Genomic DNA, 26,246 nt, shown 5'->3' with positions numbered 1-26,246 from the left:
CTCCAAAAATACACTTTTACTCCTCCTTATCACAGTACATTTACAACAACCATATGAGACAATTAGATTACACATCTGGGATGTCAGCAGACTAACACCTTATCATCCTGTCTTCTGGCATTATAATATTACAGCTCCCTTACATAGTTACACATGCTCCTATTGTGCCCAAATAGCTTTTATGGGGCATTTTTCATAAGAAAAACATCTGCAGAGCACAAATGCAAAGCAGTTATTATTGTCCATTTTTTTAAATGGAAATTGTGTGAATCATACTTAATTCAAGCAGGCTTGCTTTTCAGGTTTGTCAAGTTTAAACTCCACACAGATGCAAATTACTGGTAAAACTTCTCCCTGCATCTTAATGAGGTACACTATAAACTATGAAGCCAACTTGAAAACAAGAACGTTTCTGAGACAAATTTCACTTGACCTAGGTATTGTAAGCTTTTAAGGAACTGGTATTTCAAATTAAAGTTTTACCCAACAGCACTTAACTTCTGCATGATCTTGAACCTGTGACTGCTACACTAGTTTCCCAGAATAATGCCTGTGCTGGCACAAATTTTTGTGTAAGGATTTTACCGCATGATAAGCGTGCCTAAGCAGTCCTGTGAAGACTCCCAACTGCTGAGCTCTGAACCCAACCTCTTTTCAAAACATTGTCTCATCCTTTCAAGTATATTCAGGCCAGAAGGGAAAGTAAATTGTCAAAACTGTTTTGAAGTACTAAACAACCAAATTTAAGAAGTCGTTTCAGCTAGCAGCTACCACCGTCTCAATTGTATCTTGACCAGTTTAAAAACGATTGCCAACACAGAACTGCCAAGTGTGTGGCATGTGGAACATGCTAATCAATAGGGAGATTTCCTTCCCACAATTCCTGCCTACTGCTGCTTCAAACAGGGCAGGCTGAGCTCTCCAAGAAAAATGGGAAAGTCACAGACAAATGCAATCATTAAGGTTCAGCAATGAGACAGATAAGCTGAACTCCTAAATTAAAACATGCAAATGCCTGTGCACCCAAGATAAATGAACAAAAAAAGTCTCATCCTAAAGAAAATCACAGGATGAGCTATACTAGAAGTTGCAGCTTATAACTCGGCATTTTAAGAGATGGTATCTTTTCTTCCAAGACATTAATGCATTCTGGAAAATATGGACATGACAATGAGCAGACTTAGTATTCTACTAACAGCTAATACTCCTTCATTACTTTAGTCTCCCAGTTTACTAAAAAATGAAGCTTATGCTACAAAACTGATTAGCCCTCCTTCCAATAACTTTGGAACCCATAAATCAGTTCTAAATACGTTTAAAAAGAAGAAAAGAGTTTTTAAAGACAATTAAGTTACTACGAATTTTATGAAAACTGGAGGCTGGATAGACATTTCCAAAATACCAATATCACTGAAGGAGACAAGAAGAACTTGGAAATTAGATATGCAAAATGCAGTCTAAACAAATGAAGAATGCCAATTCTGAAGTGCTTAAATTATCTTACATGGTTATGGGAAAGTTTAAATACTGTCAAAACAGCATTCATGCATACAGAATACAATACCAGCATTTCGTCTTAGAAATATTTTCAATTTGTTATCTACATACATGCTATCCACCCAGGCTTACAAATACAGAAACCAACTGTTTGCTTTACAGTCAGATTGTAAGCAGAGGGTCTCCAGAATTTCTAATGACAATAATAAAATTATTAAATGCAACGTAACTATTGAGTTACGCACAATTTTACGGCCCCTGCCTTAAGTGGATTTTTAAACAAAAAAAACAGATGAGTTGCATACTCAATTTATTTATGACTATAAACCTCTTGGAACAGGTATGAAGTTATGTTTACTAGCCTGAAGAAAGCCTAATAAAACATTCTGGCAATTTAAAGATAAACACCAGAAAATTATTTCACTGTGTAACTTAATTTTTTTTTTTATCTTTTTTTTTTTCATTCCCTCAGTGGTTCACAGGTTGTTGTAATAATTTTGTGTGCCAAGCTACCTACTATATTAGCTATGATGGTGTCTAGCTCTTTAAATAGATGGTATCACTACGGGGACAGAGGAAGAACTGCTGGACTGTTTCTATGACGAGAAGGGTAGTGGGAGAAGTGAAATGTGAGCAGCAGGTTTGGAAGCCTGAGGTATTTTTTCACTTCTGTTTTGTATTTTTTCCATATACACAGGAAACTCCCTTAGGGGGGGAGAAAGACCAACTTCCCTACAGCTAAATACAAGAACGTGTAAAACAGAAAAGCCATTCAATGTTTCCATACCTTAACAAAAAAAATTAAATATATATATATATAAAAATCTAACGAATCAGACAAAAACTTCAACACTGAAATAGTGAAATTTAATTTTTCCACCTCCAAAATTTCTTCAGACAGCAAAGTCTTTGCAGTAGCAGGAAATCCAAAAGATTAGGATGCCTCTCCACACACATATACATACATCATCATCTGCCTTCGTATGTAGAGAGTTCACCCTCTTCCCCAACCCCAGACTACTGTCCATCCATTCCCCTCCACTCCCTTCTGCTGCTGCAAAGCACGTGAGGCAACGATGAGGAAGATGGGCAGAGCTGACACAGACCACCCAGCAGTGCAGGGCCTTCTGCTCCCACTGCCAGTGGATGCAGGGGTTATTCCTCTTCAGGTCTAGGCTCCAGCAATCCATTTGTCCACCTCCAACAGCAGGATTAATGGACAGCTGAAGAAGAGTAAGAACCAGACAAGCCTAAATGGTACTTCCCCTGAACATTCTCCTGTCTATGACTATTTTCAATTCAGGGGATTTCTGAGATCAATGTTGATGCCATGAATAAACACAGCTTTCATTAATAATTGGACCTCACATGGTCCAAGCATACTGTAGATAGTAAAGGACACATACTATGTGCTTTAGAGACCAGGGAGTGGGGGGGGGGGGGAGTGGCGCGCAAAGAAGAGACCCAGGTAGAGTTCTGCCATAGAACAAGGCTACGCTAGATATGCAAGGGAATCCCAAGGCAACTTGGCATGATCAGTATGATCAGCCTCGAACGGCCACCCCACCTCAGAACTAAAATTCAGTTTTAACACGTCAGCAAAGCCAGTTTCATATTGGAGTGACACTTGAAAAGCCTGCAAATCACACTGCTCAGAAGCCGCAGACGCTCACTGTTGACCTGAGCACTGTGACAGAATGCCACAGCCGTTGGAAGGTACGCACCGAAAGCCAGCCATCAACTGCGGTATGGTAATACAAATGCTTACTAATAAAATTAACTACAAACAGTAAGGGAAAGCGTAATGAATCTCTACTAGTCATGTATTTAGTTTTCCCAAAGTTAATTTAAATAAGAAAACAGAGCGCTTTATTTCAAAAAAAAAAAAAAAAAAAAAAAGAAGTTGCAGATCCAGATGAGTTTTTTGAGGGGGTTTGTGGGGTTATTTTGGGTTTGTTTTGTTTGGTTTGTTCCCCTCCCCCAGGAAAGGATTTTCCAGTTTCCCCAGAGATTGGCAACTACAAAGCACAGTGTCCTTTCAGAAATATATCTTCATTAACTACACAAACAATGTCACGACAGGCACGCAACAGCTGCTCAACTATGCTACTTTTAATAGTTACAAGACCTGGTCAACCATGCCAGCATACCTTGGGACTAACCTAAAGTACACTAACCATCAGGGTACCACTCTTCACAATACAAAAGGAATATAGAGAGGTCCCGAGACCTCCAGTTATCCTGACTGGTTTTCTAATGAAACCCACCACAGTCCATGCTTTCAGGTATACTAGAGCCCCTGTTAAACAGGGGCGGTTAAACTCCCTGAACCTGCATGGCACCCAGCAGATAAAGTTTGCAAGCAGTATAAGTTATAGGTGAATAGAGGCTACTTACAGGAATGACAGCGTGTCAAGACCTAGGGCACTTTAGACTCGAAGCCCTCAAGAAGATGTTTCTAACAGCTATCATTAATTGTAGACACTGTCGAAAACTGACAGAATAAGGAATCAAGAAGATTGAGACAAAGGCAAAAGCAAGTGCACAATGCAATAAACGGCCTCAGGCAGAAGAAAATGTAGTGGATTCCATTACAGATTATTTGGCAAAGGAGAAGCTGATAAATGACTCAACTCTTAGGAGAACAGCATGAAGTTACTTTTGGCTTCCAAACCAGAAATTAAGAAAGCAGCTGAAAAAAGGAAGAGGCCACAGACAGAAGGAGCAATGAAGATCTGGGACAAAGCTTAAGTGTTTGCTTCCTGTTTCTCCAACTATGGTCCAGTGTTGCAAGACTGAATGCTGTGTTTCCTTTTACCAAAGGAGAAAGGTTGCCCATATCAAGCCTCACTGGCTGGAACTATTATTTCATCCTGATATACAAAGGACGTGCCAATTTGACTTTTTAAATTCTGCTGCAAAATGAAGGGGGAAGGAGTTCTTTAGCCAAAGGGCTACATGAGCTGCTTAATCACTGAGAGTAAACTGAGGTTCACTGTCGAAAGAGAAAGTGCACGCATCAGTGCTACACATCTACTTCAGGAATGTCTTGACGTTAACCTTTCAAATACAGATTTTATTTTTTTTTGTGATGCAACAATAGCAGTCAAGTTCATGACAAGCGTACCACAAAACCTACAAACTACTAGAGATTCATTCTCTGATGAGAACAACAAATGTAGGAGAGAGCTATTTCAATCAAATTGGTAGTTTTTAGCCTATATTAAAACACCTCAGTATGAATACTTTCTCTAAAGTTCTGAAAAGGTATAAAGAAAAGCAAATCTAATGTTTGTACTCAAACACTGAACCATGCAAAAAGAAAAGTTACAATTTTATGCAGAAAGCTATACATGCTCTTTTAACCCATCTTACATTAGGAGAAACTTTCTGTATAGTAAATATTAATTCAAGTTGTATTACAAAGCTGTATAACAAACAACCTGAAGTTTATCTGTATACACACATCCCTTTTTAGGCAATGCTTATTTACAGAATTTAGTTTCCAAAACCTGGTCTCAGCTTTCCTTTGTTTGCTTCCATCACTTCAAAAACAATCCTTTCTCCCAGTTCTGTTGCTTTAGAAATGGACCATGTTAGTAAGAACAAAGTGTCCTTTTTCTTCACAGCTCTCAATATACTCCCTATAAAGCCACTAGCAACAGATTGCAGCCTCTGAATTCATTTGAAGTTCTATTTTATCTGTCCTTCTTGGAGTAGCAAAAGGATAACCAAATAGTAATGGCTTCCCATACACTTCTAAGGTGATGAAGAGGACTGAAACATGGCAAAAGAGACAAGGGTAGTTAAAAGAAATAATGAAACTCCTCCAAAATAAAGTGATCCTCCACTATGTCTTCCTACCCCTCACAAAATACATTTCCTGCCTTCACAATATTAACACTTGGGATCTTTCTTTGGCTTTCCCCGTATAACAATTTTCTTCTTCTCTCTGTATCAATGTTTTGTCTTCTATTACACAAGATATCTGGGGTTCCTGAATTCTTTAGATGCTATTTTCTCTCCAGTCCTCATCAGTTCTTTAGCTGGGAGACAGCAGCACACCAGTGCTCATCAGACACCCCCTCTCACAATCAAAGACACCTGTATGGCCAAAGTCCAAGTTCCAAAAAGCAAGGAATAGGGTTTGGACTTGACTTAAAACATACAGTTGTTAGAATATCACACGGGTTGAGTAGTAACAGTGACTTCCCCATTCTGTAGATAATGGTGGTGATAAAGCACACCATAAGCCTTACAGGGCTGGTAACAGCAAAAATTGGAGGGAAAAAAAGGAACATGAGAGATCCACAGTAAGGAGCAACACTGTTGGGAAGTAGTCTGGAAGTACTGTTCTGGACCAAGGTAAGTGAACACAGACTGCCCAGGAACAAAGAGAACAGGGCTTACACAGAAACTTCACAGAAAAAAAAGGAGAGAGAAAGTATTCTGGTGTACTGCTCCTTAAAAAAACCCAACCAAACAAACAACAAAAACCCCCAGATGTAGGAGCAAAGCTAACTGAGGGCTGGTCACAAAATTCAGGAGAGAACAAGATTGAAAGAAACTAAGAAAAATTTAAAACCCCAACATTAATTCAATATGCTGTATATAACACAAGAGGAAGCTGAATTGACCAGATATAAATTGGAATCAGAGGAAAGGAATGTCAAGCAGTGGCTATACGCATTTTTCAACTAATGTCAAAATGAAAAGGAGAACAGTATTAGTTAGGAAAGCAATTTGGACACTGGCAGAATAGCATCTTCAATCTTAAAAAAAAGTAATATCATTACTGAAGGAAATTGCCTAAAACCAGGACATTAAGTAGGAGAATACTGAATACAACAGAGAAAGTATCAAAACTGCCACCAGTAAAATCTACGTTAAGAAAGCACCTTAAAACAACAATATCCACAATTTGATTCCTATGCACCAGAAGCACAGAGGAAAACTTCCAGTAAGTGAAGAAGTCTCTTATCTCTACAGATGTAATACTCATCACTGCTTAATAACTTCTGGCAAAGAGAGGTCTGTTGCTTTTTGGGTTTCTTAGGAACTGTTCTAACAGAAAAAGATAAAATTTCAAATTTGAACTGATGCAACACGACTTTCATGACTACGCAAACTGACAAGTCTAACCAGTCTACTGCTAACTTGAAGTGTCATACAGCAATAAGGTGAAACGGTTGAGTCAGTTCGTGTTTTCCAAATGCTTACTAAGTATCAAACAATATAAAAAGAAAAATAAAATTAAGATTTTTGTCCAGAAAAACCATCTGGATGAAACACTGGAAAACCCACAGATACGTGCAGAGAGTTCTTGCTTATATATTTTATTTCCATATGGAAATTCAGCCTTGATTCAGGGAACACTCAGACAAGGACCAGCTTCAAACTCTGCCTTGACAGGTATCTTCAGCATATCTTCTGAGGTCACCTTTTATTTACTTCAGTCTCAAAAGCTACATGTAGATTAGGAGCTAGCCAAAAAGAAGAACAATTATCCTTACAGCTCAAGGGATCTAATAAAAAGAGTTGCCCTAATACTTTGTAGTAGTCTTTAACACTTGCAAATGACTGCAAGAGTCTGGTCCCCCTTTCCTTTGCTACCATTTGAAGCATGATTTACCATTTCAATAAGCTAATTGTGAGTAAAACTTCTCAATAAGACCTTTTTTAAACATTGTTTCATAATGACTCCTTTGTTTTGCCTGTTAACTATTGTGAAATACAGGTATTCTGCCCATTGCAAATAAAAATGCCAAAAGTTCTGACGTTTGTTTTAGCATAGTTCTAATGTTTGTTTTAACACAGTTCTTAGTATTTTGAGAGTGATGCTATCCAAACGTAAGCACTGCAAACACAAATATATTTACTGTATTATCAAAACTGAACACGAACCTGGCCAATGTCTGTATTATTAAAATAGATATTAGAATAAGTTTTTCTGCCTTAACTTTCCTGTTTCACATGACCTTCATGGTAAATAATACTTCAGATCTAGAGAATTCCCTATTTTCCATCTCTACATAATATATTCTTCTATCACTCTTGCCAACAAACTAATAGGGACGTTCACCTCCACAATCAGCAGCAAAACAACTAATAATGGAAGCCACTCTTGTAAATTTAGTACTAAAATGAAGATTTCTCAAACTTTTACATCGTGATTAGGATTCAAAGTTAGTATCATTTGTGCTGACTGAAAGACTTTGTCACAATGCACCAAGCACGCTAGAACCCTCTTCCAAAGAGGAAGCCTGATCCCAAATACTTATTTTGATTAACTGCTCTGCATAGCTTATTAATGAGATTTGTAATGCACATGTAAACAAAACAAAACCAACATCAACGAGGCAATACTAAAAAAAAAAAATAAAAAACTGGAATGCAAAAGGAAAAGAAAAAAGCCTAAACCAAAAACAACACCCCAGGACTCAGTGCTGGCAAAGAAGTGCTGAACAGCAGAAGAAAAAAAATTTGGCCAGAAAAATACTTGGACAGAAGAGACATGTCCAAAATAGTTTTGCTATATCCCCCTCACTTCTGGAAGATATTACATTATTAAAGATTTTACTAGTCATCACTGTATATGTACTACAAAACTAAGAGAGCATGAAAAGAAACACACATGCAGAGTAACACCAGTCTTTCAATAAAGCTTTTTCTTTTCTGAATTCTTACACCCACTACCAAAGCCAGAATTGGATAGCTGATTTGGAAAGTGGTAAAATATTTTGAATTTTAAAAATAAATACCTAATCTGAATTTCTTCAGTAGAATAAAGACATGGCTACAGCACACTGCAGTGCCACTTCATTTTCCCGCATGACACATTTATCCACTGGTCTTGCCCTATCCATTGCTTTTATGTCTCAATTATGTAAGAGTAGCATCTCTCTAGTGTCTCTTCTAATATCCCTCACTATTACCAAAACACATTAATTATAAATACAGTCACTGTTCATCTTCCTTACCATACCTTTCTGTTATGCAGATTAAGAACATAAGAAAGTCTGCTATCTCTTGCCCATCTTTCACTTTTAACACAGTCACAGCAGGGAGAGAAGACATGATGCCACCTGTCAAAACCCAGCAAACTCTGAACAGCCCATAACCACAAAGAGCAACGAGAACCGAATCGGGAGACAGTAATTCTATTTCCCCCTCTCCACAGACTCTGCATTTGACCTTGGCAAGTCACTGTTTTTTTGTGCTTGTTTTTTCATGTTCAGGACATGAAGGGCTTTTACGCAGATGGCTGGAACAACAACAACAACAAAATAACTGAGTAAGTTTAATTATTATTTATTCTATTATGCCAGGCCTTAGAACTCTTCCGCAATGGCATAAATTCAGAGGGAGCACAAGCACCTCTGATTCTCTAGACCTTCATTTTGAAGTTCTCTTTACGTAAGAGCATTGGTGAAAGCAGTAACCCGTTATCAGAGACCCCCCCACACTGTATCAAAAACTGATAAAAGCTTAGTTTCACAAGTTCTTCTGCTAAGCAAACAAGTTTAACTTTATTTTCTACACTGGCCGTTCCTAATCTACAGCTTGCAAAAGAAACACCGTCTGCAAGATTCTCTGCCACTGCTCCCAGACAAAATTACAGAGTTAAAATAAGAGCTGCCAGGAAAAGAAAAGTAAGATATTGCCTAGAGAGTATTTTTTACTCTGTGCCATTCTATGGTCCAGCAAAAATTAGGGACCAGTATTTTACACAATTCAATTCTTTCTCTCAGGCTTAGAAAATCGTGAATTTCATGGCTGCCTGATCAAATTTCATTCTGATACCAAGTTTCCTGGTAATCTCCCAAAGCACCACACGCTGGAAATACGCCACAACTATAGCTTTGAAAAAAAAAAAAACAAAGTGCAGATGAAGTGTCCAACAGATCAAGTAATGTTATCAAGAATACCACTAGAAAGACTTCTTTCTGGCACATACAGAAAAATTTCTACATTTGTCCATACGAATAAAGGGAAAATTATAAATGTTCATTCTGCTACTCAAATAACTATAAATCATTAGATTAACAATCAAAAGACTGACTAGAAGCCATTGCAATATATACCCTTGAATCTCACCTATCAGAAGCAGAAAAATTAAATGAAGCAATAGGTGTAGTCTCACACAGAGCAGTCAAAAATGACCACTTCCCAATACAGCTTGTTGCCTACTACAACAGGTGTCCTGGATTTTCAATATACTGATTAAATGGCACTTCATACAAGTTAGTCATGCAACTAGAATGAAAAGGAGGTAATTCTTGCACCTGAATAAGAAACAAATGAGGAAAAGTTATACCTTAACACAACCACCTTAATGTCTTCATGTTTTCCAAGTGAAGCAGTGAAAACAACTTTATTTAAATAATTACAGAAATACATATTCAACAAGAATGTTTTCAAGACTATTCTACATAAAAACACATGTTCAAAAAAGAGCCTCATGAAATTGCTGAAGAAACATGCTTTTGACTGAAACATTCAGATTGCTTTAGAAATAATAAATCATGCCCCAGCAGCATGTCATTCATTGAAAATCTGATTAATCAAAATAATAAAACACTATAATGATTATATCTTCTGGTAAAATTTTATAGATCAGTCAAGCTTTTCAAAAATTACAAAAAATATTAAATGGAACAAAAAAATAGTGTTTATCCTTGTAAAGCCATGTAAAACCTTGTACATAGCCTGTGTCTATTGTAAGGATGTAAAATTGCGACCTGAATCAAGAAATGTCTCACACCATACATACTGAAACCCCTACCTTCTTTCCTTTCTTAGTAAAGAAGTTTACGGCTGCGAATACGTAGATCATGCATTTACAAGCAAAAGAGCATGAAGATACATGGCCATATATCACTATCTGGCTAACTAAACTCCAGTTGAAGAGTATGAAGTATTTTTCAGTAAATGAAATGATTTTAAATAGTATACATCAGCGCTGAAAAGTGGCCTATAATGTCACATAGGAACACGCTATGAAAGAGTGTTTCTTTAGGTTGCAATGGGTACTTAACTTTTTTTTTAAAAAAGGTAGCAACCACAAAATACACCCACGAATTATGAGTGAAGTGCACCACAACATAAGTAGAACCCCAGGAAATAAGATAATGTCAAACTCTAAGTTTAGCACTTACTTTTCCAAGACCCAGTAAGAATATAATGATATGGAAACTACTACTTTCTATTAATAATTTTCTCTTCAAAGAAATTTATCGTGTGTTTCCTTTTCTGAGTTTTTACATTGGAAAGAGATAACCATAATTCCATATTACTTCCTTGCCTCATATAATCTTAATTATTAATTAGTGTGATTATGTTCAAGACAAGTATGAAGTGTACAATATTAGAACATAAGCATTTCCACATAAAAATTTGAGTTTTTGAAAAATGAGAACTCAGAATATAATTTTACACATATAATTACAAACTTGCCTTAAAATACTAGACTTAAAAGACATATCCAGTTTTGCCAACAGAATTAAGATTTCACCTGACAGTCAGCTAGTGACATTTATCTTTTTCCTTTCTTGACCTAAATACACGGGGGGGGGGGGGGGGAACAACTCTTCAAAAGCAGGCAAGCACTACAATTGCTCAATTTTTTAAAATGCTGCAATAACGTGATTTATTTTTTTTTAAATCCCCTTAATAGTACATCTTTGCCATGAAATGCTTTTGGGAAGCAGTGATTCAGCACATTACAGTGCCATATGGGTCATTTAATAATGTGCTTGCAACAAACACCCAAAGAATTTAGGGTGGCAAGTATTACAAACGTAAAAGAGATGTCCTGAAACTTTAAAATTCTGCTGACATGATTTGCTTTCCAAATGTGAAACTAATATTTTGCATAAACTACATTCTTCATTCCCAATAGAGATTCAAATGTATTCCGTAAGATAGAATAGTTGTTCGTATTAAACATGTATTTTACAAATCTGGTTACAATTTCTCTCTTCAATTTTATCAAAAAACAAACATAGCGTCGAACAGGTATGTACTGCACCTTAACTGCACTCTTCACCAAAAATGAGTTGCTAACTATAACAAAGTTTCAAAAGATTTTTTTCAAAATCTTTGCCCATGAAGGCACCACATCTCTTTTAGGAAGGCTTTATAAGAAGCTGCAGGCTACTTTAGCTTCTTTTCACATTATTTTTAAATACAGAAATTCCTTCATTTCAGAATAGTGAAAACCACCCTATAATTAATTATTACTGCAAAGCAGAAATTAGCAAGTCAGAGGACAGAAACTCTCATTCACAAACCCATGATCATTTATGCAATTCATAGTACAGAATAGCATACTTAGAGTTATCTCTGCAAAGAGGTATCAGCAAAGGATATTGCCTTTTAACTATCGGTAAAACACACACACACATTATGCCTCATAAAACAGTCTACAGATTATTTCTGGAGAAATCAAGCTATAAAAAGATTATTTTTAAAGTCTTTGTGCTCTGTATCAACAGGAATGACCAAGTCAGAAATGACAAAGAGCTACTTAATACAACAAACAAACAATGAAATCAAATAAAATCCAAATCAAGAGCTAAACTTCATCAAATTGACTGAAACTAAAAAAGGTTAAAAGAATATGTGTAAGCATCTCAGAAGACTTCTTCAAGAATATAGTGCTCACAATTTCCCAATAGCCAGACTTATGATGCTGACATGCTCTCCTTGATAATGATTTAGATGTTAGTCACACAAAACCATCTACTCATTTGATTGTAAATGAGTTTTTCCCAACCTTTAACACTCATCATGTGCATACACACAATAGCTGTAGTTATGCTATTACTCAAATCTTAATAAGCACTATGTTTAAACCTCCAGTGACAGTAAAAACTGTAGCCTGAAGATCCCATCCTTGAACTCTACTCCTATAGTCTATGTAATCGTGTTTCCACTCCTTGAGCATCACTGAAACCATTCTAACATCTTTTGCACCCTTAACCCTATGACGAGGCTCAGAATCAATATGTAATTCTTATCTCCCTAGACCTGTCAATCACCCAGGACTACCAGCAATGCTTCTTTTCTGGAAATATTCTAACTGGTTTCCTTGGCATTGTTGCTCTCATGATTCATCCCTTATCATTCTAATTGTTCTTTCAGTGTAGCCTCCTGAAGGAGCCTCCTCATTCACCTGTACTATTTTAGGAATTATTTATTAGGTTTCTGTCTTGCATCCCTTTCCATTCTCCCTCACTTTATCCAGGGACAGGATTCAAATTCAACTATCAACTCCCTGCCATTAATCAGAAACATACGCTCTACTTCTTAACTCCTGTGTTTGTCCAAGCTAACACCTCAGCTTGCATCTCTCTTTCTCTGTACAGACGCCTCATTATCAGCTCAGTCTCAGCATAGACAAAACACAGGTTCTGCTCTCCGTCATTGCTTCAGTCTCCTTTCCACCACTGCAAGTCATTGACTTTCAGGACTCTTGACAAAGCATCAGCCCTCAAACTATGGCTCCCTATAGGTCCTAGAAATAAGCTTGTTTTGAGATCCTGGCAATGCCTACAACATCACCAAGACATGCCTTTAGTAGCTTAAATTTTATCCTGTGACCACAGCGGTTCACATCTGAACTAGAGAAGCATCCTTCTCCATCTTTCAAAATCCAGAGCTGACCCTGTTCTATTTATTCTGAACATTCCTCTCTAGATAGCTTTTTTAGCCTAAGGTCAGATCACACAAGTCTTCCCCCATCTCTTGAGCAGCATCCGCTTTATGGTCTGCTTCAAGACCCTTACTGGTCAATGTCCCCATCCTAAAATCACTAATCAGGATGTAGATGAAGTTAACATTTTCATCTCTGAATTTCTCTTCTGTTGCCCTTGGGAGAGCTTCACAAAGCAGGACCTTCTTCTTTCAAAAACTTCCTACAAGTTTATCCATAGTTCTCAAAAACAAACACAACCACAAACAAACAAAACGACCAGATGGCTGGCACACCTAGACCACTACACTAAAATTCACTGCATTGATAACAAACATTCGCCTATATCATCACAGATGTGATGTGTCTTCCCTTACCCTTAAATCGTTAAGTATTCTGGGTCAGGAAACACCTCGTAACCACAGAACTTTTGGATGACTAATTCAGACACATAACTTAAGTAGTCTGATACTTAGAACTCTGTGTTACTAAAACAATTCTCTACTTTACAGTGCCTATGGAAAACACCACACCAGCGATAAGCCCACTCAGTTATTTTTGTCTTTTTCAAGGCTTCTCAACTTTTGTGAAAAATAATCCAAGCACTATCTTGTATTCTGCTATTACAGAGGCTTTTATTGCTGATCAAGTACTCAAACCTGTATCTAGCATTTATCATTTTTATCTACCCTTTCTAAATTTTGTTTATTTATTTGCTGGTATAGGAATCTTTGCAAGGGTTTTTTTTGCAATGGCTTCTCGCATTATTTTCTAGTATTTTAAAGATCAGGTCGTCCCAGGCTACACCATTCCATATTTTATGTCATTTTAAGATGACACAAAATTAAGTTCTTAGGATTAGAAGTTCTGTCGTATGGTTGTATTAGGACTAGCACAGCAAATTTCAAACTAATTGAGGCCTACAGGTATTTTTGTAGTATCAGTAATTATTTATAACAAAGTGTTTTGCACTCAAAACGCACTTCTCTTATTAAATAACATTTTCATTAATTTTGTCATCTCAAAACGATAAGTTTCATTAAACCATTCACAAGCAAAACCAAAAATACTCCACAAACCCCCCAAATACTATCCTATTATCCCAGACATAAATTAGCCACTTAATTTTAAATAGTTCAAATAGTTAATAATTCATTTTCAGTCACTTGGTTCATGTTTCTGTGTACTTTCTTATTATACCTAGTTCTGCCACTGTACAATTTAGGTTCAGTGGTACTGTACATAAAAGCAGTTTTGATCAAAATGTTCCTTGTGATGCAAGTAGCAGGAGCGTGCCACATGCTGCAAGCAAAAAACTGGTAATGTACTCTTACTGCCCCCCAAAAGTACTGCAGTAAATCCCTACTATTCCATTCCAACAGAGCAAAAACCTATGTACCATAATTTAGGCTTTCACAGGAAGAAAAACTGTGTTTTTACATTCAGCTTATATTGACTGCACAAAAGCCATATGCTTTGTCTCAAAAGTTTGAGAAGCTACAAGAACTGCAAGCTGCCCATGAAAATACAATGCGGTATTTGGGTATTACATTCTTCAGTTACAGCTTTTTAATTGCAAGCACTTTTTTCCAGTGCAAGTCAGCTTTTCCAGAACTGTCCAGAAAGAAAATCGTATTTACTGACAGTTTTTTGGAAAAAAAAAAAAAAAAAAAAAAAAAAATATGCAGCTACTGGAGTATCGTCGATTTTTAAACCTAGTACACAAACAACTCCACATCAGAGCTGTACTCCAAAAACAGGTCATATAATGAAAAAATCAGGCTCCTTAATGTAATCTAACTATAACAGTAACTAAAATTAACAGACTTCATTTTAACAATGCAAAAAATATTTATCAATAAGGAAACAAGACTACTTTTTCAGAGAATTGGACTTACAGGTTTTGAACAATAAATTTAGTATTAAAAACCTAAACTACAATTTTTCTCACTCTTGTTAAAATGCTTTTTTCCTTAATTTACAAATTATTTGACCATTTATTTAAAAAAAAATAATCTACAGTTGTTATTGTCAACATTTTAACAGATCTCTAAGAAGGATAAAAGTAACATCACAAACATGAGAAGACTTCTGACAAACCTGTAATAATAATAAACAAAAGGAAAGGGAGCCCAAATATTTAGATGAGTAAACTAACAGAAACGTGGAAAAACTTAATCGCTAACTAGAGTGCAGACTAATACTTATAGCAAACTTTAAAAGCATTTGTTCCCTTCTTTCAACTATAACCTCTAAAATAGTACACTCCAGGAACCATAACAAACAAGACCAGCTTCCCTAAAGAACATTTAATTGGGAAAACGTGTATGAGCAGCCAGATGCCTTTATCAGGAGAGAAATCAAGCAAAGGCTTCGATTTAGTTTTTGACAAACAAGAATGAGGAATTGGAAACACTACTGCAGCCAAACAAAACAACAAAATACCATAATGCTACCTTCTCCATGAGAACAAAAGCATCAACCACCAACTCCACCCCACCCCCAAGCAGGCTGTTGCTCTCTAACCACAGAGCCAACGCTGTAGACAATGTAATCCCACAGGGAAGACAGAAGGTCACAGACACGCTGTGAAATCATAAAATAAGGTCCACGTTTTAGAAAGACACAGTAATACTTTCAACAGTCAACATTTCATTTGGAACAAACAGGTGGAGTACAGAAACCGCCTGTTCGTCTCTTGACTGCCCCTTTCCTCAACACCTAGAGGGAGGTCACACGTGCTCGGTATAGTCCAAAATTAAGGACGCAGCACTTAGAGCAAGCAGCAGAATTCAAGATGAGGTGAGGATGGCAATATGCAATGCAACACCGCAGGTGAGATTGCGTACTATACACCAGCAGTGGATCTGTTATTATTCATCAGCTGTAGGTGGCTAAGAGGGTGTCACTTATTACAGTGACACACGCTGCAGCTGGCTGGCCATGATTAAGTATTACCCAGTGTGGTTGAAAGGGATGGCAACTATCATTCATTAAGATCCAGCGTGGCTTAGTGGGGTGGGGAGGCTGCTCTCCTTCACTGCAATGCAATGTTAGCAGGAAGGTAGCGAAGGAAACTCGACAAAGCCCTGGGAATGGCGTGCAGGGAGGAGAGAAAGGCAACCTCAGCCCCCCAGCCCGAGGGAAGGGGTGTCCTGCTAGCAGGAGTGGGGCGCCTGACCGCGCTCGGCTGCTCCGCCGCGGCGTGCGGCAGTGACAGAGCCGCTCGGCTGGCCTGGGCTACCCGGGCCGGGACCTCCCGCCGGCCCCGCCGTGCCGGGGGGGCTGAGGTACAGCGGGAACGCTGCTCTCAACTTCTCCTCACCGCAGAAACAAACCCCTTTGTCCGGGCGCTCCCGGTCTGTGGACGATGGAGCCCAGGGGTCTCCCCTCCTGCGGCGGGACGAGCGAACCGGGGCGACGGAGAAGGGGGGAACGGCCTGTGCCAGCCCCGGCTCCGCTCCCCGCTGCTCCCCGGGGAGCCCTCAGAGAGGGACCCGCTCCGGAGCGGCGGGGATGCGCACTGACCCTGCACGGAGTCCCGGCCGGTGAGAAGGGGAGCAAAGGAAGAGCCCAGCCCTGCCAGCATCCCGGCGTCGGGGGGGAACCCGGCGGAGAGCCCGGCGGCCGGCGGCCCCTCAGCCGGGGCGCGGGGGGCCTCCTCCCGTGCGCCCACCCGGGGGGATCCCAGCCCCCCGGGCTTTTGCCTCTCGGGGCCTGCCGCCGGGCCGCCCGGAGACCAGCCCACGCTTCCCCAGAGGGGCGGCGGAGGCGCCGAGGGACGGGAGCCGGGCAGCCGGCGCGCCGGCACCCCCAGAGACCGGCGGCTCCCGGCGCGGCGCCGCGAACCCCCCGCACTTACCCTGTCACAACAGGCGCCATCTTCCACAAACTCTCGCCAAAACTCCTACTCTCGCGAGAGCGGGCCCCCCCTCCCCACGCCTCCGCGCGCCCGCAACGCGCCTGCGCGGGGGCCGTGAGACACGCGCGGGGCGGGGGAGGGGGGCGGCGCGCACCGCCCACTCAGCGCGGCCGGGCTTCTCCCCTCAGACACAACAGCCCAGGCGTGGGAACCGCGCCGCTCTCGCGAGAGTAGGCGGGGCAAATCTCGCGAGAGCGGGGCGCGCGCGTTCGTTGCGCGGGGGGGGCAGTGAGGGATTCCCTCTGCCGGCTCGCGCGTCCGCTCCTGGCGGCGGGGAGGAACCAACGCGGGGGGGTGGGAGAAACCATCTGGGGCGAGGAGGGGGGTGGGGGGGAGAGGTGACCGCAGCGCGCGGGGACCCGCCGGCAGCGCCAGCCAGGGGAACTCACCGCCGTCTCCTCCCCACCCAACCACCCCCGCGGGGAGCGCGTGTGGGGCCGCCCGCCTCGTGCTGTCGGTGGGCCCGGCACATGAGGGCCCTGGCGGGACGCGGCCCAGGCCTCCATCCGCCCCGCTGATGGGTTCAGCCGCGTTGTGGGGGCCTGGAGCGGGGCTCCGGCGTCGTGGCTTTCTCTGCCCGGCCCGGCTGGCCCCCGCGGGGTCTCCGGCCCGCTGTGGGCCCGGCCAGCAAGGCCATGGGGCCTCGGTCGGGGCGGGGGAGAGTGGGGTGGGCCTGGGGGCGGGCAGGGTTTGTTCCCCCGGTGTAAAATTAATGTTCTCTCAGGAGTTCAAACCGCAGCTTTTGTGTAAGTTTTGTCAGTGAGTGACGTGCGTGCGTGCACGCACTTCAGTCGTATTAACACCCTCCCCCACAAAGCTGGTAACTGTTGGGAAGGTTGTTTCCTACCAGAGCTATACAGAAAGTCAAAACCTGCCAGTGAGGTAGCCTGTATCATTGTATTTGGTAGCCCTGTCAGGCAGTACAGACCAAAGGCTTTTTTACTCATTATGCAGTTTAAAAATTAATTCATAGTTCAGAAACCAGTGGGAAATGGAGAAGAAATTATTTTCCAAACTAACAGTAGGAGGCTGGCATCAAAAGGCCCAGCTATTGGAAAAACCTACTAGATTTCTTACATTACATCACTTTTTTGAAAAACTGTTTTTAAATGAAAAACCTGATTACACAATTTTGTTGTCACCTGCAACCACAACATGTGAGATACGTTTCTTTAGCAAACAAAAATTGCTGAGTCAGCATGCTAAGACTGCCACCAATAAAGTGAACCTCGTGGTGACCTCTCAGGCGGGCTGCTGAACGTTGGCACGGGAACAGAAGTTACCTGCAAAACAAAATTGCCTGGAGGTGCTTCAACATTTTGACGTAACAAAAAAGGACGACCCCAATTTTGGATTCATTTAACAATATTCCGGTTTCAAGGTGAGGGTCTGATCGTCCATTAGAAGGCTGTGTTTGAAAATTAATTGTTTAATGTCAAAGATTCTGTCCTGTCCGTCCAAATTCCTCTATGTCTTTAGTATAACATGTCAATCTAACTTTAGCACAATGCAACATCGATTTCAAGTTCTGCTGAGATTCCATCATTTTTATTATTTCATCTCCATACCTCTGCTGTCTCCCAAATTAGGGAAAAAATATTAACATTTTGGTAATCCCATGAATATGATTTGGGTTTTCTCTCCCATATATGTTTTCCACTGTTAATACTAATTCAATGAATAATGTCTCAGATGAGTAAAATCATGTTTTAAGAGATTGTTTGGCAGCAAAGTTTGCTGTAATTCTACTCACTGTACAAACAGCTATTGTTTGCTATCATTAAGGGACTTTCCCCATCGTGATTTCGCCCTCCTCGTTAGGTATGAAAGGACTTTGATTGGCTCCTTCATAGGCACAGTTCTCGGCAAAAGCACAATGCATACTGGAAATCCTTTGTATTGTTTGCAAAGAGCAGCTCATAATCCCTTTGGAAATCTCTTCCTAAAAACATCTTCTCTCCCTTTTTTTTCTTTTCTTTTTTTTTTTTTTTTTTTTCTTCCAAGGCTAAAGAATGATCTCAGCTTGTGCTAACTCCATGCCATTAAGAATGGTTTCTGGATATTTGCCATGGACTGTCTCTAGATGGTCATTTTCTGGGGCCCCTCTTTTAGTGTGTTTTGAATCAAACTGGAAAATCTAAAAATATAGCACACAATAATCTGCAGTGTCTAGACTCTTTTAATATTTTACAAAGAAGGCATTTTGATTAATAACCAGGTTAATTGGATACTGGAGCAGGTATATTATTTCAAAGAATTAATAATTACAGAAACTATTGTAATCCTTTCCATCACTGACAGAGGTACATTATAAAACAAATAACCATTGGGTTTTTCTTATTTTGGATTATAAACAATCTGGAGTTCAAAAGGCCAGGAATACTATTCAAATCAAAAACAATAGCCTGAAATTATGTGAGTAGCTGGTGGAAGGAAAGATAATAACACCACAGAGGGTTTTTTAATATCATTCATGCATTGAATTTTCTTCTTGCTGCTAAAAGTTTGTATTTCACATAGTAGAGTGTGAGCAAATCCTGTTGACTTTATTGGAAACTGAAAGCATGTAGCGCCTTGGGGAACTAGGCCCCGCTTTCTGGTCTGTAATGAATGTAGATGCTTCCAGAGCTGAGGCAGAAAAACAAATTTAAATCCAAGGTTTGCACCATTTAAAATTTTGTGTTTGCTATGCAAATCGGTAGTTTGACTTTTTGATTTAAGCTCTGCTGACGTTGGTGGAAGGGTTCTGAATCAGGCCCGTCACTTCAGAGACAATTTGGAGAAGCCAGGCTTGGAGGCACCTGTGAAGGACATGACTTCAGCAAGCGCTGGGCTTTGCTTTTCTTCCAAGCAGACGCTGACGGGTGACTCCAGCTGGGTGCTAAGAATCATTAGCCGTCTTCGAAAATGGAAGGCTGTTAAAGAAGGAAATCCAGTTTACTCTCACTTGTAAACTGGGGGACGAGACCACCTCTTATTTCTTTGGATTCACCGAGGCATGCAGGTGTGGGCAGAGCCAGGTCCATGCGTCCGTGCTGAGTGGATGCCAGCAGCTTCATCTGGGAATTCTTACGGTTCCCCAGTCCTCTCAGGATCTTACTTCGGGTGTAAAGAGGAGAAAAGACCAGGGAGCCAGCAAGTGCCCTGGAGTCATTAGGGATCAGGCCCTCTATGTGGAGGGGGAGGAGGTCTTTTGGCCCAGAGTTTTGTCTCGTGGATGGTACTGAAGAAGCTGCCAGCCAGCGCAGCACGAGCAGCCCGGCTCCGGAGCGGAAGGGCAGATGGGAGCAGGGAGTGCTGGATGCAAGGCGCGATAACTGGGTTGAAGATTTCAACAGCTTGTTTGACCAGTCTGGACCAAACTTTTCCCAGCTCAGCCTTGGCTCTGGGTTGCCCTGAGCTCATCCCTTTGGGCACGGTAGTAGCTAACATGCTGGCTGGCTTCTTGTTTGGCAACTGCCTCCTGCCTCACTGGCTTGAAGAAAGGTGAGAAGACAACAGACCTACACCCGTTTGTGTAGAAGCACCCTGTGTCCCTTACGTGCTTAGCACAAGCGTGTTAGAAAGAGACATGCAAGGGGACAAGAGTCGCCTTCCCAGCTGAGCATCTTTCTGTAAAAAATAACTCATAGTGTGTCCTGTAAAATCCTAGCTATTTATAAAATCCAGTGACCTTATAAAGCTTGGTAGGTAGTAGAACCACACAGTTATCTGAATCTTCATTAGAAGCAGCAGATTGATCTCCAGACTCTGCAGTTTATATCTGGTGGTGTAAATCACACATTCTAGCAGTAGGTACGGTGATACAACCCTGCTGGAATTTTATAAGCACAGGATGTACAATGTGGTTTAACCGCGTGTCTAGGAAAGAAAATAAACAGGCAGTTGCCCACAGAACATATCTTAACATCTGAACTTTGGTGTATGTGCCAACAAAAGTTATCGCTTCAGCTGCTAGCTGGACAGCTCGATGTCAGAAGTGCCTCTGCTGCTTGAAATGGAAGCTGTTGTTCAACGCCGCTCAAAGGATTTGCAGCGTCGTCTTGAGGACGATAGGGAGAAAGCATGGGCTAGTTAGCAATCTGCAGTGGGAGCCTTGTTAAATAATTTTTGCCTGTGTGTCCTGACCTCAGAGAGTGCAGTCGCACAAAGAAAAATCTGAAGCTGCATCTTAATGCCAGGATAAGTATGCCTTAGGATGGTCGTTCCCGAGAGCTATGATCGGGCTTGGGCCTCACTCTAGTGTTGCCTCGCAAACAAGTACAGTCCCTTCACAGAGAGTTTTTATAATGTAAAGGCAAGATGCAAGAAGTGAGTATAGCAAACAATAGGAAGGAAGAGGAGGAGGGAAGATGAGGTTACCAGTAATAACATCATGTGGTTATGTAGGTTAACAGTGTGAACAGCTTGATGACTGACTTCTGTAACCTTTTATTTTTAAATGCTTTTCTAGAACACACTGTTAAGACACTTGGCATTGTATTAAATTTTGCTCCTCACCCTACCCAGGCAAAGCATCTTCACTTATTTTCCATAAGGTGCAGTTGTTTTTCTGTTTGCCTGTAAACTGTCCTGCATCTCTCCTTAGTTTTACTGGGAGAGTCAAGTGAAGAGCCTGTCTCTCAGCCTCTCTTACTCAGCGCTCCTCCGCTCGTGCATGTGGTGCCCGTCCACCCATGAGGCGCAGCACCGGGTTATTCCCTTAGTCCTGCTCTCCACGCACAGCCCTCCTCTGCAGTGCAGGCTGCCGCCATCAGCCTCCCCATCCGCAGGGTGCCCCTGCAGGTACCACCAGGCTTCAGTGAACCTGGTGAATCAGCTGGAGAGGCAAATGCCCTGGAGGCTGGCGGAGCCTGCCCACCACCCACTGGGTGCCCCTGCACCCCGGTGTTCACAGCCATAGACGCCGGCGGAGCAGAGGTTCACCAGGACCCACTGTGGTGGTGCCGGGAGCATGGCTCCCACGCCGCCCTGACCTGGTGTATACCCACCAAACCAGTTCTAAGATTAATCCTGCAGTATGCAGGATTACAAAGTCATTCCTGACAAAGAGTACAGCAGGATAAACCGTGTAAAAATCTCCAATCTTCCAAAAAAGATGCTAGAGGAGATACAGCTCCTTTTCAGTCTGCCTGCTCCCTGCAGGACTGACTTGGAGCAGAGTACACCAAAGGAAATGAGCTGCGTCCCACTGAAATCAAGAGGACAGGAAAGATTGAACTACTCAGTTAGGCTGTGAATTATCACAAATAACTAACAAAGCAAAAGGAGGATTTAAAGATTATGATATGGCTCCAGATGTTTTATCGATTTTATTCATATATAAATACAAATTGAATTCGCAATGCTACAGTTATGAATCAACGTGAACAGATGCCTTTGTGCAGAAAAACTGTTTAACCAGAGGTGCTGTCGCAGTTCTGTTGTTTTCATGATGTATATTAGTTTACCATCTACACTGTCAGAGACATGCTCACACCCAAGCCTGTAATTTGGTGACTGAGTTAGAGCTGATTTTTTCAGCCAGTCGGCTCTCTCATTCACAAGGCTTTTGGAGCAAGCGTATGCCAACGTGCTTCATGTTTACCTACAAGTAAAATGTGTTTTAGAAGAGCCCCCAAAGAATGAAAACTCATTTGGTTTGATAAAACATGAGAGAAGCCCACACTCTTGATTATTCACATTTTTCTGATGGATATAGTGCTTAAGGGAATTTCAGACTAACTATAACAAGGTACAAAAAAGAGCTCAGCAGCCTACTCTAAAAGAAAACCACAAACTGCACATAACCCCTTGATAAAACTGCCACTGAAAACCTTTGACATTATATTTGACATTATAAACCAGCCCATTTTACTATGTACTAGGAAGGTCTAGGTCCCAGTCATAACCACATACTACGTCGAATGGGAGGAAATATAGACAGAAATCCTTAACCTGTAATTCTACATACAAGTACGTGCATGCAGGAATTTTCCTAGTTATGGCTAGAGAGAGGAGTTAGGAAAAGAATTGCTTCACAACAAGTATAAAGTTAGGTACTGCGTAAACACTGTTTGGAGAATTTAGTGACGGTTAAGCCTCGTGCTGGTTCTGTATGAAGTTAAACTAATTTTGTGTGTTTAGTGGCTTACACAGACTGTCCGTGGCCTCAGGCTATGAAGATAATACTTGTTTTGGGGCTGTTTCTTTATTTAAAACATTGAGGAAGTTATACACTCCTGAAACGGAAGATTTTTTAAAGTCATCTAAAGGCATGGCCAAAGAACACGTAATCCTAAAAAATAATTATCTTGTAATACTGCCACGTTGATATCTATTTGGTTTATTTCTTTTGTCAAGAACAGTTGGAGAAATTCTAGTTGTTGTGGACTTAGTCTAACCACTCTCATTTTGAACCTCTGCTGTTCTATAGCCCGTTTTCCATAATCCTCATTCTGAAAAAAGAAAGACTATTTCTGGCAGTAATAAATGAAAATAAATTCCATACAAATTGCCTGAGAATATTTCATTGCTCAGATCCAGGGTGGCTGACACTTGTGAATAAAATAACCTTTTGAATTTTTTCCTTTTAGGGGATTACACGTGACCTTTTAATGCTGAAGTTCACTAGTGCTTGGATATCATATTGATGAGCTTTGTAAAAATGAATGGATGAACAGATAAGTCATAACTAAGGTAATGAGCTTATAGTTGTTGTGGAGGTAACTGGAGACATGTCATGGATGCTCATTAATTAAAGTGTTTCTGTATAATTTTATTTATTGTCAGTCTTGGTTCAGAATTCACTCTCTCCTCTTTAATCTTAATAAGTGGTGTTCCATTTCCAGACAGCGGTATCTTTTTTCCAGAAATCCAAATAACCAGCCATTCTTATCACTTGTGGCTTCATTATCAGTTTGTTTTTCTGCTCGCCACTGGCACTGACCTTGCCAAGAGCTAAGCACATGCATAATTTTACTCATGCAATTAGACTCATTAAAGCTAATGGGATTAGTCAAGAAAGTAAAGCTACTTCTGTGTAAGTGTTTGTCGTTTGAGATAGTGAGACTAGAAGCAAGACCAGGAGGGTCTGGAAGGAATTCAGACTGAAGAATAGTTTTCATTAAAAGTCATATAAAGAGAAATGCAAACGTTTTTCCCTTGACCCAACCCTGATGGGTGATGAACGCAAGGTGGTTTCACACCGGCAGCAAACAGGGATTTTCTAACATTGTTTTTTCTTCAGAAGACAGGGACTTGTCAAAACTGAAGCTGTTCTGAGCAAACTTTATGAGCTCATTTCTCAAGTCTAGGATGAAATTTCTAAATGAAAGATAACGAGAATTATGCATCTCAGCCAACGGCCCAGCAGCAGAGGCTGACTGTAACTGAGAGCAATGTTGCGATGCTGCGACCCGGGAGACTTCAGGTGCCCCCGGGAATATTGCATTAATGTGGGGAGTTTGAGGGAGGCAAGCCCAGGAGAGGTTTCCCCTGCACAGAAAGAGGGAGATTGCTCTGAATGAAGCACCGTAAATGTGGCCGCTCTCTCAGAGGAATGGCCTGACAGTTTGGACATGGGCAGCTTATAGGTTGAGGGCCTTGTGTGTGAAATCTTCAAGTGGTGTTCATGCCGGTATAGAGTGGGGGAAAAGTCTAAAGAGGTTTTGTGGAAAAAGAAATGCATTTCCTTGCCATTACTCCTGCTCCACTTTTGTTCCTCGTTTCGAGTGCTGCAAGTCTGCCTTTCTTTGACCTGCCTGCTGAAAGCCTCACAGAAGCATTATAGCAGCCAGAAATACAATGTTCAGAGTGCAGCTGGTTTTCAGCCCCTTTCTTTGATAGCCGTCTCGGCTGGGGCTGGGAGAGGAGGAGCAGGGAACAGTTTTTCCATCCATCCCAAGGAAGTTCCCTTCTGGACCGTCAGGACAATTTTATGGCCATAGGTAACACAGGCCAAACATACAGTGGATGATTATTAACTCCAACACACTATTATTTGTCATTTTTGACCTCTGATGAGATGCCCCATATACAATGAATTATAAAAAATCTGTCCTCTGACTTAAAAAAGCAAATACCAACTGCTCCACTATCATTCCGAAGCAATAAATCTCCCCCAGCCTTGGAAAAAAACATCACTTGTGGACTTTCACCCATTTTATACCTTCCTTTCAAAACAAACACTTATTTTGGTCCCTGATAAAAACTAATACACATGACAATGAAAAGTTATTAAAGCTACAGTAGAGGCTATTTGTAGGCTAAAAGTTAAAATGCTTGGTTAATACTGGCTCCTGTACCCTGGCTTTTTCTGGGTAGAGGTTAAAAAAAACACTACGGAGTCTAATATTGGGGGTAGCGGGTATCTTTAACTCTTCCTCACTTTTTTCCTAGGAAAGCAACGGATCTGTGCCTCAGCACGCGCAATTTTATTAACGTTGGAAAGAGCCATGTGGTGTTCATACAGTGTTTAATCTCGACGAAGTCTCAGCGCCCGAGGTTTTCTGATTAATGGCAGCGGAGGAAGGCTGGAGCGACAGTTAGGGTTTCGCCAGTTTGTACTGTATATACAGCTGTTGCTGCGCAGGGGAGGGAAACGCAGGGTCTGGCTGTCTGTTCCAAACAAAAAGAAATGGCACATGCTATTACTTCCAGATCATTGCAGTCCCTGCACCACCATCTGCTGGGGGTCAGAGCAGTTGTCCGGGTCGGCGTCAGTCATGCACAAACTCAATGCCTTCCACCGAGCTGCGCCCAGCAGTACATATTTACAAGAACAATAAAGCGAACCTGCTCCCTGGACACAGGCACCACAATGCTCCGTCACATCGGGAACAAAAGGGCACAACGAAAGTTGATATGCATTACAAAGGAGGTTCTAGGGGGATCACAGCTTTGTGATTTCAGGCCGTAACACAAATTGAAGGGAAGAAAAACTGTCACCAATAAGCCCAAACCTAGTGATCATTGTATTTGTAATTGACGTAGCATCGCTAAAAGGGTGCCTGGGTCTCTCTGGTTCCCCTTTTCCTATTTACAGAGCCCTCTGTAGAAGATAATTAAATAGGAAAGATCTTTGACGATAAATTGTTAAACACTTGGATATATTATTCTGTAACAGCAGCAAGATGATCTGTGCCGCTTACC

General features: G+C 41.1%; 2 protein-coding genes across 5 annotated transcripts in view; both read right to left on the bottom strand.

The window, feature by feature from the left end:
* The window catches only part of RBPJ (recombination signal binding protein for immunoglobulin kappa J region), a 63,793-nt gene extending 46,545 nt beyond the window's left edge, over nucleotides 1-17,248 (bottom strand). For both annotated transcript variants that reach the window (XM_063336675.1, XM_063336674.1), the window contains exon 1: nucleotides 17,055-17,248. Coding sequence is in view for 1 of the 2 variants with exons in the window: in XM_063336674.1 (XP_063192744.1) it covers nucleotides 17,055-17,074 (20 nt within the window). In the remaining variant the exon portion in view is untranslated. The remainder of the gene's footprint in view (nucleotides 1-17,054) is intronic.
* A 2,027-nt stretch (nucleotides 17,249-19,275) lies between these two features.
* The window catches only part of SMIM20 (small integral membrane protein 20), a 101,948-nt gene continuing 94,977 nt past the window's right edge, over nucleotides 19,276-26,246 (bottom strand). For 2 of the 3 annotated variants that reach the window (XR_010071328.1, XR_010071326.1), the window contains one exon: nucleotides 19,276-20,029. The gene's annotated coding sequence lies outside the window, so the exon portion shown is untranslated. Of the gene's footprint in view, nucleotides 20,976-26,246 lie in introns of all 3 variants that reach the window. The other variant, XR_010071327.1, reaches the window with a different exon arrangement.

This window comes from Chroicocephalus ridibundus, chromosome 5, assembly GCF_963924245.1.
Source record: "Chroicocephalus ridibundus chromosome 5, bChrRid1.1, whole genome shotgun sequence".
Classification (NCBI taxonomy): domain Eukaryota; kingdom Metazoa; phylum Chordata; class Aves; order Charadriiformes; family Laridae; genus Chroicocephalus; species Chroicocephalus ridibundus.
The sequence above is the reverse complement of the archived record's forward strand: the minus strand, read 5'-3'. Positions and strand labels throughout refer to the sequence as shown.